The sequence below is a fragment of the Amblyraja radiata genome, chromosome 4, assembly GCF_010909765.2.
Source record: "Amblyraja radiata isolate CabotCenter1 chromosome 4, sAmbRad1.1.pri, whole genome shotgun sequence".
Lineage (NCBI taxonomy): Eukaryota > Metazoa > Chordata > Chondrichthyes > Rajiformes > Rajidae > Amblyraja > Amblyraja radiata.
Window position 1 is genome coordinate 9,902,471 of NC_045959.1, and position 16,384 is coordinate 9,918,854.

General features: G+C 44.0%; 1 protein-coding gene across 3 annotated transcripts in view; it reads right to left on the reverse strand.

Annotated features, from left to right (window-relative positions):
• The window catches only part of ccdc102b (coiled-coil domain containing 102B), a 506,740-nt gene that overhangs the window by 253,211 nt on the left and 237,145 nt on the right, over positions 1-16,384 (reverse strand). For all 3 annotated transcript variants that reach the window (XM_033018931.1, XM_033018930.1, XM_033018932.1), the window contains exon 5: positions 10,979-11,095. In XM_033018931.1, coding sequence (XP_032874822.1) covers positions 10,979-11,095 — 117 coding nt within the window. The remainder of the gene's footprint in view (positions 1-10,978; positions 11,096-16,384) is intronic.

The window sequence follows — 16,384 nt, forward strand, 5'->3', positions numbered from 1 at the left end:
TATTATTAGTAATCGGAATTTGCTACTCCATATCCCATGGAAATTCTGTGGCCAGCTGTAGGTTTAATGTATGCATATGTTATTTCTTCCCTTCTAACTGCACGTTGAGGCAAATGCTTTAAGTTCAAAATTCTTTTTTTCAACTTTACTTTTGGTGTGGCGGCGCCTAACGGTAGCGGCTCGACTGCAGTCCGTCTGTCTTTTTTAAACTTTTTGTCTCGTTAAATGAATGTTTTGATTCTAGTTTTTATTATTTTTTTAGCTGTGTATTTGTGGGGGGTGGGGGGGGGAACTGTTTAATCTCTTCCCTGTACGGAGATCCGACTTTTTCCCTGTCGGGTCTCCGGTGTTGTTGGGCCTAACATCGTGGAGCCGGCGGCGGCCTCCGGCCAGAACTAACATGAAGGCTCCAGTCGCGGCGCCTACGGATCTGACATCGCAGAGCTGGCCGACTTCGGAGCGGGAAGAGCTGTGGTGGCGCACAGCTGCAACCCGACTTCGGAGCTTCAGAGGCTCCGGCCGCAGGCCCGGTGGACAGGAACATCGGGAGCTCGCATGTCCCTGGTGGGAGACCGCTTTTCGGAGCTCCCGCAACGGCAACTTCTCCCGCCGGAATCGCGAGGTTAAATTACTTGGAGCGGGGCCTAACATCGCCCGGCGCGGCTTAAACGGCCGGGGGACTTACCATCGCCCGCCGGGGGCTTTAACATCGGGAGCCCCAGTCACCTCAATGTTGCAGTTGGACTGCTGGACTGCAGGAGATGAACAAAGGGAAGAGATAAGACCTTTGCCTGCCATCACAGTGAGGAGGTGTTGGAGATTCACTGTGGTGGATGTTTGTGTAAATTGTGTTCAGTGTGCGTCTTGGTTTTTTTTGTAATGTTAAGAGTGTCGAAAATGCAATTTCGTTCAAACCAAGCTGTTTGAAAGACAATAAAAGGCATTCTATTCAATTCTATTCTACAAGCATTTTAAATAGCAATTTCCCAAGTTTGAGAATCAAATAATTATTTGTGGATAGATTATTGACCATCTCAACATCATTTAACCATTCTTACACTTAGTCTTTTTATCATGATTTCTGTTTAGCATGTTACTGTTATAATTATCTACCTAGATTTCTTTTTCACACAAACAAGTTAATGGATGTATTTAGGTGAACATGAAAGATGAGTTGTCATAAATGAGAGAGTAAAGTTCCTGTGAAATTCAGCATCCTGTAGGTACTAAAATACTTCAGTAATTACTGAGTTCAGATGGCGCTAAACTAAATGTCAAGGGGATAACAGAATCAAGCAGAAAATCTGAGTAATATATCACCGATGATTCACATATGAAGTGTAGTTCCCACTAATTCCACAGTGGAATTAACTAATTCCTCACGTACATGCAGTCTGTTTTAAACAGCTCATCTATATAATTAAAAGTCTCAATTTGACCACTTCCTGCCTGCGCTGTATATTGATTTTAGAAAAAAACGCTACCATAAATCGCTATGATTTTTGGCCATCTTACTTACAGTCCTCCTCCGCTGAGGCAGCCCCGAGGATTTTTCCTATCGATGAAATATAAAAAAGTAATGAGTGTTTAAAAAAATATTGAGATCTGCTAATTGGGCCTCTCGTCTGTCAATCACCACGATGAAGGTAACGGGGGGCAGGACTATAAAACCCCGGATGCCGGGACGCGAGTCAGTCAGTCGGGAAGATCGCGCGGTTGAGTCCACAATTGTGATTCTAAGCTGTGAATCAACTGAACTGGGAGTCTGCAATGTATTGTTTCCCCTTCATGATTTGTTAGCCCTTAATGACAATGTAATGAGTTGTTTGGCAATTTGGTGGCCTGCACTCTGCTTGAAATGATATGAAACTGAATTTGGTGGCCTGCACTCTGCTTGAAATGCTATGAAACTGTATTTGGTGGCCTGCACTCTGCGTGAAATGCTATGAAACTGAATTTGGTGGCTTGCACTCTGCTTGAAATGTCATGAAACTGAATTTGGTGGCCTTGCACTCTGCTTGAAATGCAATTTCAAGGAATAGCCATGACCGAGCTGCCAGCCCACCAGCCCTGAGTGACTGAGCTGCCAGCCCACCAGCCCTGAGTGACTGAGCTACCAGCCCTGAGTGACTGAGCTGCCAGCCCACCAGCCCTGAGTGAATGAGCTGCCAGCCCAACAATCAATTTGGCCCACAATGTCCATATCAGCCCTCTGGAAACCAGTCCCTTCGGCCCACAACACCCATACCAGCGCTCCAGAAAGCCCCCCCCCCCCCACTGGCCACCAATATTGGAATTGGTGGAGAGGTGGAATATTGCGTTGGCGGACCAGCCCTCCCGTGTGAACATGGGACCCTATGGGTCCCACTTAGTCTAGTTTTATAAATAAAAATGAACTACAATAATGTAATCTGAGAAAGTTTGATTATGCAACCACAGCAAATACACTTCTTCATTCTTTGAATTATAATTACTTTATGTGATGAGTAATTTATATAACCTGCAGGACATGTGGGATTTAATGGCCACAAGGAGATAGATGACATTTATAATACATGTAACTATTGATCTTCATTAATGTACACAAAGCAGCACATCTTGCGAAAAAAATATGCTATTTATGATGTAACATTTGTGATTAACTCAGTCGCACCAAACCAAATAAAAAATACAATAATAGCCAACATCTTTGCATATTTGTGCCAGTGGAGGTAACACCTGAAATTCAGATCATATCTCCATTCCCATGTTTGTAACAACCAGCCCAGTTAATCACTCTATTGTTGGCCTTAGAGCTGATGTATGCTTCTGATACTATGCCACAGTGCCACTATGCCCAGTCAATATTCTCTGATTTATTAAAAAATATTATTTGATATATTTACACATGGTAACCTGGTATATTTTATTCTTACAGATGAAAATGAAATACTCTTTAAAAAAAACATTTTTACTTAAAAGTTAACCTCTGTCAGGAATCTATTTTTAATTAAGTTGTTTTAAAACTATGAAGAAACATATGCGAGTTTCTTTATTTTAGCAAATTGGCTAGAGATTCTTCCTCATTTGTACTTGCAGATTTCAACTCCTAAAAAATTCCAAGGTTTATTGACAGTTTGAGCAGACTTTAAAGCGCTGTAAGAAACAGTTATCTTTCTGGCATTTTAATGCAATTTTTCTGATATTATTTTTGAAGTTAGCCTTTAGCAAGACCTACTGTACTGTTTGTTCCTCTATATAATCGTTGTTTTGCTCTCAGTAAAAATCACATAAAAAATTGAAAACCTTTCCCAATCGCAGGTTTTTAAACCATGCTGTGCCTAAAGGGATGAATGATAGTTAAATCAGCTGCAACTTTAACTTTCATGCGTAAAAAGAGAAAATATGCTGTGATGTAAAACCAAAAATGTTATCATTAAAAACAGAAAAATATTCCGTAGGTCAGGAAGATTGGACTTTGTTGTCTCCCATCACAGTGAGGAATGTGGAGTCCACTGGGGTGGATGTTTATGTTAACTGTCATGTGGTTGTGTGTCTTGTTGTGTTTTACTTAGGATGGCTGTATGGTAACACACAATTCACCGTAATTGGTACATGTGACAATAAACTGACCTTGAAACCTTGAAGCGAATGTGATGACAGCCAATAAATTAACATTATAGATTAGTAACCTTTCATCAGAACCGGGGAAAGCTGCAGATGGAACACAATTTAAGGTACAGAGCCTGGTGGGGTGGAAGGAATAGAATATAAAAGGTGATGCATCTGTAGAAGTTGCATCTGTGATTGGGTGGAAGGCAAGAGTAAAATGGTGATGAATTAAGGTGAATTAGTGATGCTTAGTGAAAATCGATCAGTTGGCCTAGAGATAATGTAAATAGGTACAGGATAATTATCTGAAATTACCTTTAAAATTTCCTCCCAGAACAAATAAAAGCATCTCTCCTGTACGATCCGAGCAGGAAATGTTGGTTCAACATTCATCAAAAAGGAAATGGATTACAGTTATCCTAATCTCACGTAATACATTCCTAGACTCCAGCTCCTGTGAGCTCCTGATGCACAGACATGAGGTTCTCTTTATTCCTTCTCTGCTCTTCATGGCCATGCATTCCCAGTAGTCGGTTGGGATGTTTTACAGTTTTCATGGAAACTACACTTAACATTGCCTCGGGATAGTAGCCAACATAATCAAAGACCTTTCCCATCCCGGTCAATCCTTCTTCTCCCTGTTCCCATCGGGCTGAATCTAGAAAATCTTGAAAGCGGGTACAATAGACAATAGATGCAGCAGTAGGTCATTCGGCCCTTCGAGCCAGCACCGCATTTTAATGTGATCATGGCTGATCATCCACAATCAGTACCCCGTTCCTGCCTTCTCCCCATAGCCCCTAACGCCGCTATCTTTAAGATCCCTATCAAGCTCTCTCTTGAAAGTATCCAGAGAACCAGCCTCCAATGCCCTCCGAGGCAGAGAATTCCACAGATTCACAACTCGCTGTGTGAAAAAGTGTTTCCTCATCTCTGTTCTAAATGGCTTACCCCTTATTCTTAAACTGTGGCCCCTGGTTCTAGACTCCCCCAACATTAGGAACATGTTTCCTGCCTCTAGCGTGTCCAAACCCTTTATAATCTTCTATGTTTCAATAAGATCCCCTCTCCTCCTTCTAAATTCCAGAGCATTCAAGCCCAGCCATTCCATTCTCTCAGCATATGACAGTCCCGCCATCCCGGAATTAAACCTACGCTGCACTCCCTCAATATCAAGAATGTCCCTCAAATTAGGGGACCAAATCTGCACACAATACTCCAGGTGTGGTCTCACTACGGCCCTGTACAACTTTAGAAGGACCTCTTTGCTCCTATACTCAACTCCTCTTGTTATGAAGGCCAACATGCCATTCGCTTTCTTCACTGCCTGCTGTACCTGCATGCTTACTTTCATTGACTGATGAACAAGGACCCCCAGATCCCGTTGTACTTCCCCTTTTCCCAACTTGACACCATTTAGATAATAATCTGGTACCACCAAACTCAGGAACAGCTTCTTCCCCTCAGTTATCAGGCTTCTGAATGATGCTTTCATAAGCCAGGGTACAGTCTAATTAACCCCTACGCCATTATGGACATTGAAATTTGTCTCTATAATATAGAGCCACTATAATGTGCTATAATATTCTGCGCTATATTTTTCTCTTTGTTTTACCTAGGGTGAGTTTGAGCTTAAACTTGAGTTTGGCTTAACTGTATTTATGTGTAGTATTATCTGATAGGATTGGATAGTATGCAAAACATAGATTTTCACTGTACCTCAGTCTACTTGACAAAAATAAACCTAAACCTAGTCTGAGGAAGGGTCTCGACCCGAAATGTCATAGAAAAATAGAAACATAGAAAATAGGTGCAGGAGTAGGTCATTCGGCCCTTCGAGCCAGCACCGCCAATCAATATGATCATGGCTGATCATCCAACTCAGTATCCTGTACCTGCCTTCGCTCCATACTCCCTGATCCCTTTAGCCACACGGGCCACATCTAACTCCCTCTTAAATATAGCCAATGAACTGGCCTCAACTACCTTCTGTGGCAGAGAATTCCAGAGATTCACCACTCTCTGTGTGAAAAATGTTTTTCTCATCTCGGTCCTAAAAGATTTCCCCCTTATCCTTAAACTGTGACCCCTTGTTCTGGACTTCCCCAACATCGGGAACAATCTTCCTGCATCTAGCCTGTCCAACCCCTTAAGAATGTTGTAAGTTTCTATAAGATCCCCCCTCAATCTTCTAAATTCTAGCGAGTACAAACCGAGTCTATCCAGTCTTTCTTCATATGAAAGTCCTGACATCCCAGAAATCAGTCTGGTGAACCTTCTCTGTACTCCATGGCAAGAATGTCTTTCCTCAGATTTGGAGACCAAAACTGTACGCAATACTTCAGGTGTGGTACACTGCAGTAGAACCTCCCTGCTCCTATACTCAAATCCTTTTGCTATGAATGCTAACATACCATTCGCTTTCTTCACTGCCTGTTGCACCTGCATGCCGTTCCTTCACTCCATAAATGCAGCCTCAAGGGCCTGTCCCATGAGCATGCGACTCCATGAGCGCGACCTAACGTAGTCGCTTGAGCCGTACGGCCACGCGGGACCGGTCCCACTTCGATCACCGGAGCCATATGGAGTTGTGCGGAGCTGGTCCCGACATCGCGCGGGGCTCCGAAAAACAGACAGTGTTCAAAAATTCCGCGCGGCAACGGCCTGCCGGCCCGCAGCCGCCTCGACGCTGTACGCACCGCCTCGACGGGCATACGCAGCGTCTCGACGCCGTACGTCACGCGCGAACTTCCCGCGGACTTCGCTCGAACTTGCGTGTGTGTGAGTGTGTGTGTGTGTGTGTGTGTGTGTGTGTGTGTGTGTGTGTGTGTGTGTGTGTGTGTGTGTGTGTGTGTGTGTGTGTGTGTGTGTGTGTGTGTGTGTGTGAGTGATCAGGGCACAATCTGCTTGATTCTCATTTCCTTACAAACGCTAAGCCACAGCTTTCCCATTTTCACACATTCTACTCACATTTTTCCCCTCAAGGCGATAAACGTCGCATTCCCACCTATATTTCCAAACTTTTTAATCCTTTAAAGTTTTAAAAACAGCCCGAAAACTCACCCATTTCAGAAAAAAAACCCGAGTGACATCACAATGGACTCGCAAGGCAGGATGGGACACTCCGGGAGAGAGGGGCCGCTCCATCGCTCGTGCAGCGGCTGTCGGCACCCGACATCTGGTGACGAGGGTGGAGCCGCGGGCCCTGGCTGGAGCCGAGCCTGGTGATCGAGCTGGAGAGAGAGCCCAGCCCGGGGCTTGGGATGGGGCCGTGACTGGGGCCCGATAAAGACGCCGCCGCTGGAACCAAGGACGAGCCTGGGTCCAGGGTCAGGGACAGTGAAGTCGGAACCTGCACTGGAGCCCAGGCGGCGGCCGAGCTGACGGTTGGGGGCTGCCGCTGGAACCAAGGACGAGCCCGAGTCTAGAGCCAGGGCCGGGTCGAGTACGAGAACCAGGTCGAGTTCCAGGCCCAGGCACTGCTCTACGATCTGGGTAGGTCCTGGAGCAGGGAATGGTAGAAGGATGAAGGAAATGAGAAGGAGGGAGATGGGGTAGGGTCTCTACCCCCCTCCCTCCCCCTCTCCCCCCTCCCCCTCCCATCCATCTCTAACCCCTCCCCTACGCCACTCCCTCCGTACCCCCTTCCCTCTCCCACACTACCCCCCACCTCCTCCCTCTCTGTCCCCCCCTCCTCCCACCCTCCCTCTATGGAGTGGTGAGTATTGGCACCTATGGGTGAGTATTGGAATATTGCTTTTGGGGGCCAGCCCTCCCCTGTGATGCTGTGCACCCCCCTCCCTCCCTCCCTCATTGGGGGACGGGATCCAACAGGTCCCACTTGGTCTCATCTCCTTTAAACTTTGTTGTTTGAATAAGAGGGACTAAACTGATTAATGACACTGCTCTGGAATTATTGACAGATTTAAAGGCCAAATCTGTAAATTAATTCCACATTGTGGCTGCTGCTTGTTTCTGATAAGATTAGCTAGCATTAGGCTTCATGGATTCCCTTCCATATCAGACCATTGATGTAATGGTTGCAACTAGCATGGAAGAAGAGGGTGGTGAATGATGGTTCCAGGTGTTGAACCGGCATCAACAAGATGTGGCCCAATTATTTGAACCTCCTTAGGAACTGGTCATTCAGGGTTGTGAGGTAAACAACCTGTAAGGCACGCATGGCCTCCTCTAAGCCAAACCCCAGTGATCCTCTCTCCAGAATGCAGATAAGGGTGACAAGTTACAAGTTACAAGTTCTGGCTGCTAGTTGTTTTCCCCTGACTCTCAATCCCAATGAATCATAGCAGTGGCTAAACCCATAGTAAGGTGGAAAACTGACAAAACAGAGATGACAGGTGCAATGAATATAGCAGTCCCATACCCGGCTATGTTCCCAACATTTGGATATATTGAGAGATTATAACCAAGGGTAGCAGCTATTCTTTAGCATGGATCATTTTGGGGCAGGGTGTTTCCAGCTGTGTGTGTATATCATTAAGTTTCATACGGACGTACAACATGGAAGCAGGCTCTTTAGGTTTTCACATCCATACTGATTATTTTGTTGATCTACACATATCTCTTTTGCCCACATTGGGTCCATACCATTCTATGCCTTGACTATTCAAGTACTTATCTACATTCCATTGAAATATAATAATTGTATCTGCCTCCATCACCTACTCTGGCAGTACATTCCAGATATAGTACCTGCCTCATCTACTTCCTCTGGCAGCACGTTCCATACACGCAACACCCTCCAAGTGAAAATGGTGTCCCTCAGGTTTGTGTTAACTCTTGCCCCTCTCAGCTTAACGAATGGGATATAATGGGTAAAAAAAACTCACACCTCAAATACACTTTAAAAGTCCTATCTCGCACCTTAAACTGTTACCTCTTGTTTTTGACACCCCTTACACAGGAAAACGAGTATATCTCTTTATCTTTGGTTCTTATATATTTACATCCCTCTTTCAGGTCACCAGCTTCCTTCAGTGACAACAAGCGCAAACTATCAATAATTGTCACAGAATAAAAGAAGCATCTGTAAAGATTGAGGTGGGATCTTATAGAAACTTACAAAATTCTTAAGGGGTTGGACAGGCTAGATGCAGGAAGATTGTTCCCGATGTTGGGGAAGTCCAGAACAAGGGGTCACAGTTTAAGAATAAAGGGGAAGTCTTTTAGGACCGAGATGAGAAAAACATTTTTCACATAGAGAGTGGTGAATCTGTAGAATTCTCTGCCACAGAAGATAGTTGAGGCCAGTTCATTGGCTATATTTAAGAGGGAGTTAGATGTGGCCCTTGTGGCTAAAGGGATCAGGGGATATGGAGAGAAGGCAGGTACAGGATACTAAGTTGGATGATCAGCCATGATCATATTGAATGGTGGTGCAGGCTCGAAGGGCCGAATGGCCTACTCCTGCACCTATTTTCTATGTTTCTATGTTTCTATGTAAATAACTAGTTCACAAATGAAGGACAACACAAAAATGAAAAAGAGACCACTGCTAAAACAGCTCAGTGGAAAGTTAGAAATGAAATATTTATATCCACGAAACCATTAGGGTGGAGGGCTATAATATATTACACCATTCCTCGTGCTTGAACATGCTCATGATATAAATTTAAATGTCAGAGTTTACTTTTTAACCACAAAGTTAATGACCATGAGGTGAGCTAATATTTACATGATTTTGAATTAAGCAAAAGGAGCTGGATAAATTGTTCAGAGCTTTTCCCCAATTCTAGATTGGAAAAGATAGGTGAAAGTTAGCTAAATTAGTGATAGTAATCATTGAATTGCTCTCTGGTTGCTTGACTACCCATTGGTACTAAAGAGATATTTCCAAAGAGACATTTTATGAGACAGCAATCATGATTTGGTACCATAACCATCATAACGGGTTTGTATTTTAATGAGGATGACTAATATCATATCCAAATGGATTTTAATTCTGATTTGCTCTTTATAGTTCAATTGCAATTCTGCAGAAAGTTTATTATAGGTCGATAGGTCAAAACCAAATAAATTGGAGCAAAGAGCAAATAAAATTAACTAACATTATTTTTTAAATGTTTGGTTTTGTCTTTGTATGTTTAATTGGCATTTCTGAAACACTTAATTGACAAAAATAATTGCTGTAAACATTCTTTAAAACTACTAGATCAATAAATTAGATTAAAAACATCAAGGATGTCAGAGTTTATTGCACATCTAAAATACATGGGCTTTCAATAAGTATCATTATTCCAATAGCTATTACTGCTCCAAGCACCTCTGAGCTTTTCCCGATTTCTTATTAAAGTTTCTTGGCCTGCCATCATTTATTTTAATCCAAATTGATTCCAAAACATCTCCCCAGTTCTAAGAATCTGTAATCTATTTTTTTTTTTGCTCTACAATTGCTATTTGTTTAGACTTCCATTTACCTTACAAATTGTATGTACTTTATTTGCAACCTAACATACAAATCCATAAAGGTCCTCATTCAAACTCAACCCTCCTGTCACTTGATTGAAGTTGTTTTCAGTGGAAATAAAAAGTGGACAGGTTAGAAACATAGAAAATAGGTGCAGGAGGAGGCCATTCGGCCCTTCGGGCCAGCACCGCCATTCATTGTGACCATGGCTGATCATCCCCTATCAATAACCCGTGCCTGCCTTCTCCCCATATCTCTTGACTCCACTAGCCCCTAGAGCTCTATCTAACTCTCTCTTAAATCCATCCAGTGACTTGGCCTCCACTGCCCTCTGTGGCAGGGAATTACATAAATTCACACCTCTCTGGGTGAAAAAGTTTTTTCTCACCTCAGTCTTAAATGACCTCCCCTTTATTTTAAGACTGTGGCCCCTGGTTCTGGACTCGCCCAACATTGGGAACATTTTTCCTGCATCTAGCTTGTCCAGTCCTTTTATAATTTTATATGTTTCTATAAGATATCCCCTCATCCTTCTAAACTCCACTGAATTAGGTTCTCTAATAGCTGGTCATCTGGCTTCCAGGAGTTAAGAACAATAAAGTGGGATTACTTCATCGATGTAATTGAATCTCAGCACATAGGAAAAAAGATGAATAAAACCAAACATCTTCAAAATACAGACTGAATATCTATGATCACAGAATTGAGGCATTATAATCCCACCAATGATGGGAAGATCTATATCTTCATAAAATATTTAAATGAGTAGTTTCCATTATAAGACTAGACATAGGAATTCATGAATACAACCATTTTTAACTCCGAATCACAACAATAGAAAATAAAGTCTTGCAGGTAAACGACGTGTGCGGACAAAAGATTTTTGAAAAAATAAATCTTGGTCCATTGCAAAGTACTGTTAAATATCAAACCAAGTGGTTAAAACAGGTTTTATTCTACCTCAGCACGAAGATCAGCCAATTTCCTGTCCATATTAGATCTTGCTCCAACTTCATCTTCCAGATCTTCAGAGATTCTTCCAAGCTCATTCTGATGCGCATCACGGAGGAGGGTCAACTGAGCAGCAGAATGAACAAGATATTCTTTAATGCAGTCACCTAGGTTTACCTCAATTAATTACATTCTGTAGGAGAACATTCTGAACATTTATCATCCAATTCCACAATGCAACCACAGATTACTTCCTGCATTCACATTGATTTTTTTATCTACACAATTATGCAAAATATTCAACTTATTCTTGCAAAGTATAGTTTCATAATTCTTATCAAAATTGTAGATCATTAGAATATTTTCATAATTCACTGAATTAGTAAAGTGCACTAAATTAACCAGATTATGTATATTAAAACCAAATCTCAGCATTAAAACAACCACGCTTAGAAATGAAGGTGAACTGAACATGACAGCTCAATGATGTAGTGGTTTAATCAATACAACACTCTTTGGAACGTCAAGATTCAATCTGCAGTTTTGATGAACATAAAATACGTAACTTCCCTTTCCTATGCCAGCTGCAGATATTGGTTACTCTTGGATTAACCTCAGCACCTTAGACATTTCACGGGACAGAGCCAAAAGCTTCCAGGCGATTAGAGAGAGCATGCCTCCAGACATGATTTGACTGGAAATGGATTATATCATTGGCCGAGATAAAAGGATCTGAATGAATATAATTATCATTTGATTTTTAACCTTTAACCTTAGAACTATTTGTTGCTTTATTACCAGTTATAAATGAAAATAGACAATAGACAATAGACAATAGGTGCAAGAGTAGGCCATTCGGCCCTTCGAGCCAGCACCGCCATTCAATGTGATCATGGCTGATCATCCCCAATCAGTACCCCGTTCCTGCCTTCTCCCCATATCCCCTGACTCCGCTATATTTAAGAGCCCTATCTAGCTCTCTCTTGAAAGTATCCAGAGAACCGGCCTTCACCACCCTCTGAGGCAGAGAATTCCACAGACTCACAACTCTCACAAAGTGTTTCCTCATCTCCGTTCTAAATGGCTTACCCTTTATTCTTAAACTGTGGCCCCTGGTTCTGGACTCCCCCAACACCGGGAACATGTTTCCTGCCTCTAGCGTATTCAAACCCTTAATAATCTTATATTTTTCAATAAGAACCCCTCTCATCCTTCTAAACTCCAGAGTATACAAGCCCAACTGCTCCATTCTCTCAGCATATGACAGTCCCGCCATCCAGGGAATTAACCTTGTAAACCTATGCTGCACTCCCTCAATAGCAAGAATATCCTTCCACGAATTAGGGAACCAAAACTGCACACAATACTCCAGGTGTGGTCTCACTAGGACCCTGTACAACAGCACAAGGACGTCTTTGCTCCTATACCCGACGCCTCTTGTTATAAAGGCCAACATGCCATTCACTTTCTTCACTGCCTGCTGTACCCACATGCTTACTTTCATTGACTGATGAACAACGACCCCCAGATCCCCTTGTATTTCCCCTTTTCCCAACTTGACACCATTTAGATAGTAATCTGCCTTCCTGTTTTTGCTACCAAAGTGGTGAACCTCACACTTACCCACATTAAACAGCATCTGCCATGCATCTGCCCACTCACCCAACCTGTCCAAGTCACCCTGCATTCTCATAGCATCCTCCTCACAGTTCACACTGCCATCCAGCTTCATGTCATCTGCAAATTTGCTAATGTTACTTTGAATCCCTTCATCTAAATCATTGATGTATATTGTAAATAGCTGCGGTCCCAGCACCGAGCCTTGCGGTACCCCACTAGTCACTGCCTGCCATTCTGAAAGGGACCCGTTAATCCCTTCTCTTTGTTTCCTGTCTGCCAACCAATGTTCTATCCGTCAGCACTCCACCCCCAATACCATGTGCCCTAAACATGACACAATGCCTTTCATCTTATCCATCCAGGCAGATGTTGGATAGAATAAATACCATGAATGTGAGAAATAAGCAGCTCATGCATCATCTCTGAAGAGAGAAAGATTGATTTTTTGTTACCTGAATGTGCAACTCTCTCTTTCTTCACATACTGCCAGGCCCACTGAGTATTTCCAGCATTTTCTACTTTTATTTCAGACATTACATCACCTGCAGTTTTATTTTGCTTTTTAATGCATGGATATATTTTGGAAGGTTAAACTGAAGAAATATATGCTAAATGGTACTTTTATAATTGCTGCATGAACAGAGAGAACTGTTCTCCAGAGATGGTGCCTAACCTGCCGAGTTACTCCAACACTTTGTGTCCTTTTGTGTAAATCAGGGGTCTCCAAACTATGGCCCGCAGCATGCTCTTAACTCATTCCGATCGGCAGGCTATTTAGCGGGATCTGTGGTAGCGCAGCTTTAGAGATACATTGCGGAAACTGGCCATTCGGCCCATCGAAGCCATGCCCGTATGCACTAGCACTATCCTACACACACTCGGGACAAATTCAATTAACCTGCAAACGTGGAGTGTGGGACGAAACCAGAGCACCCGGAGAGAACCCACGCAAGTACAAGCTCCGTACAGACAGCACCTGGAGTCAGGATGGAGCCCGGGGCTCTACGGCTGCATCACTGTGCCACTGCTCCTGTGTTGAAATGGGAAGTTATGCGGGGTGGTAGCGTGGGGTGGGGAGTGGAGTGGAGTGAGGGGGTGGGGGTGGAGCTAGTAAGCAGCAGGGTTGGTGTGTAGCGGTCTCCCCCCGTGAGGGTGACCCGTGAACAGCTCCGGCTCCGGAATCCTCCCCTGCCCTCCCCTTAATTCTCTCTCTCTCTCTCCCCCTCTCCCCCCCTCTCTCTCTCTCTCACTCCTCTCTCTCTCTCTCTCCCCCCCCCCTCTCTCTCCCCCCTCTCCCCCTCTCTCCCCTTTCTCCCTCTCTCTCTCTCTCTCTCTCTCTCTCTCTCTCTCTCCCCCCTCCCCCCCACTCCTCTCTCTCTCGCGATCGCCAGCCCTGGAGAGATTGGCGGATTGGTAGACGGCTCTGTGTGTGTGCCCGATGGGTGAGCATTATGAGTGTGTGGGTCTATGTTAATATGCCTGAGGGTTGATCACAGTGCGTATGTACGTGAGAGAGGGAGAGAGATATAGATAGGGAGTGTGAGAGAGCCTGTATGTATGTGTCTATGTCTGTCTGTGTGCATGTGTCTGTGTGAGTCTGTGTGTGTGTGTGTGTTGGTGTGTGTTGGTGTGCGGGTCTATGTGTCTGTATGTTTTGTTATGTGGGAGTCCACATGTGCATTTCTGTCTGTGTGTGTCAGTGTGTGTGTGTGTGATATTTCTTTATTTTTTCCTAGTGCCCGCAAAAATGTGCCAAATATATAACGTGGCCCTCATCCGGGCTGCCAACTCACCTATTGAGCATGAGAATCACGCATTTTTGCCAAATTCTCATGCTCTCACGCTTATCACAAATTTCTCACGATCTGTCGTGATAAATTGTGTGATCAACGAAAATTTCAAAACTCATATCAACTGCATGGGCCATGGGTGTTGGAGAGCCGAGGCTGAGGGAGGGATGGAAACAGAAGCAGCGGCGGGGACAGATGCGGATGGGGAGCCGAGGCTGGCGAGTGTTAGCCGGGCTGGCGAGTGTTAGCCGGGCTGGCGAGTCGCTCGCTGCAGCTCCGGCCATGGAGCACCTCAGTGCAAGTGTCCCGGGCCGTCGGAGGCGTCGGAAACATTGCACCGCTGACGTGAGAGTCTCTGTGCCGAATTCGCCCAGGTGACCGGCATGGATCAGGCTGCGGCTCGTTGCATTCTGGAGGACAATCAGTGGCTGCTGGAAGTAGGTACCAAGCACTAGGTAGAAACGGTGGAAGATAGTGGACCTCAAATGGGGGTGGTTGGAGAAAGCATCCTGCTTGCCTGCTAGATTTTCACTTCATGTAACTGCAGGAAAAATGTTCCCGATGTTGGGGGAGTTCAGAACCAGGGGTCACAGTTTAAGAATAAAGGGTAGGCCAGTTAGGACTGAGATGAGGACAATCTTTCTTCATGCAGAGAGTTGTGAATCTGTGGAATTCTCTGCCACAGAAAGCAGTGGAGGCCAATTCACTGGATGTTTTCAAGAGAGAGGAATATTTAGCTCTTGGGGCTAGCGAAATCAAGGGATATGGGAAAAAAATACAGGAAAGAGGTACTGATTTTAGATGAACCGCCATGATCATATTGAATGGCAGTGCTGGCTCGAAGGGCCGAATGGCCTATTCCTGCACCTATTTTCTATGCTTGAGTATATGGCAATAAAACTCGATCACTTGATTTTGAAGCATTCATGCATGGTGGAAGTACAATGTAGTCATAGAGTGATACAGTGTGAAAACTGGCCCTTCGGTGCAACTTGCCCACACCCGCCAACATGTCCTATCTGCACTACCTGCTTTTGGTCCATATCCCTCCAAATCTGCCCTATCCATGTGTCAGTCTAACTGTTTATTAAATGTTGGGATAGTCCCCACCTCAACTACCTCCTCTGGCAGCTTGTTCCATACACCTATCACCCTTGGTGTGGGAAAAGTTACCCCTTAAAAAGTTACCTCTTAAAAATACTTCAAACAAAAGACATTGAAATCATACTTCTACAATGCACTAAAACATGATTTCAATACATCAAATTTCAAAAGTCCCTAACGTGGGAGGAGGGACACCCCCTTCCCACACCCTTCCCCCACTCGGTTGCTCCACTCCCTCGCCGGGTACCCCCAAGGCCAGTGATCAGTGATCGCTCAGCTTACCCTCTTTCAAAGATGCTCCATGGCCCCTGGTTCACACAGAGAGCACTGCCAGATGTGAGCAGGGAACTGAGGCCGGTTGTGCGTGATGTCCGGATCCCAATGCTCAGTGCTTCGTGATTCGGAGTTGGCTAATGTTATTGATTTGTAATTAGCCTAATTTGTAATTAGTTGACAAAACCTTAATTTATTAATCGGAATATCCATGGGGATGGGATAAGTGTAATATTAAAATGACATGCAAGGTGTCAGGCTGTTTGTCACAATATACAGCCACGATAACCCATTATTTCCTTCAGTTAAATATTGGGAAGGTAGCACTATTGACATTTGCCACTCAATTATTATGTTTGTTTACCTCAGTGACTATTTCTAAACCCCCCCACAAATTCCTTTGACAGGTTGATTAGAAATGTCCCCAATCTCATTGTTTTATTAATTGAACACGTAGATGAACATCCTCACGGAGTGTAATCAGATGGAAACTGATTGAGATGCGATGTTTAAGAGCTTGTTCAAAGAAGGGGCATATTTTAAAGGAGTGACAGAGATACTTGCAAGGGGATGTGTGACGAGGTTATTATTTGTCTTTAGTGTTAGCTTGAACCAGGACAACTGAAGA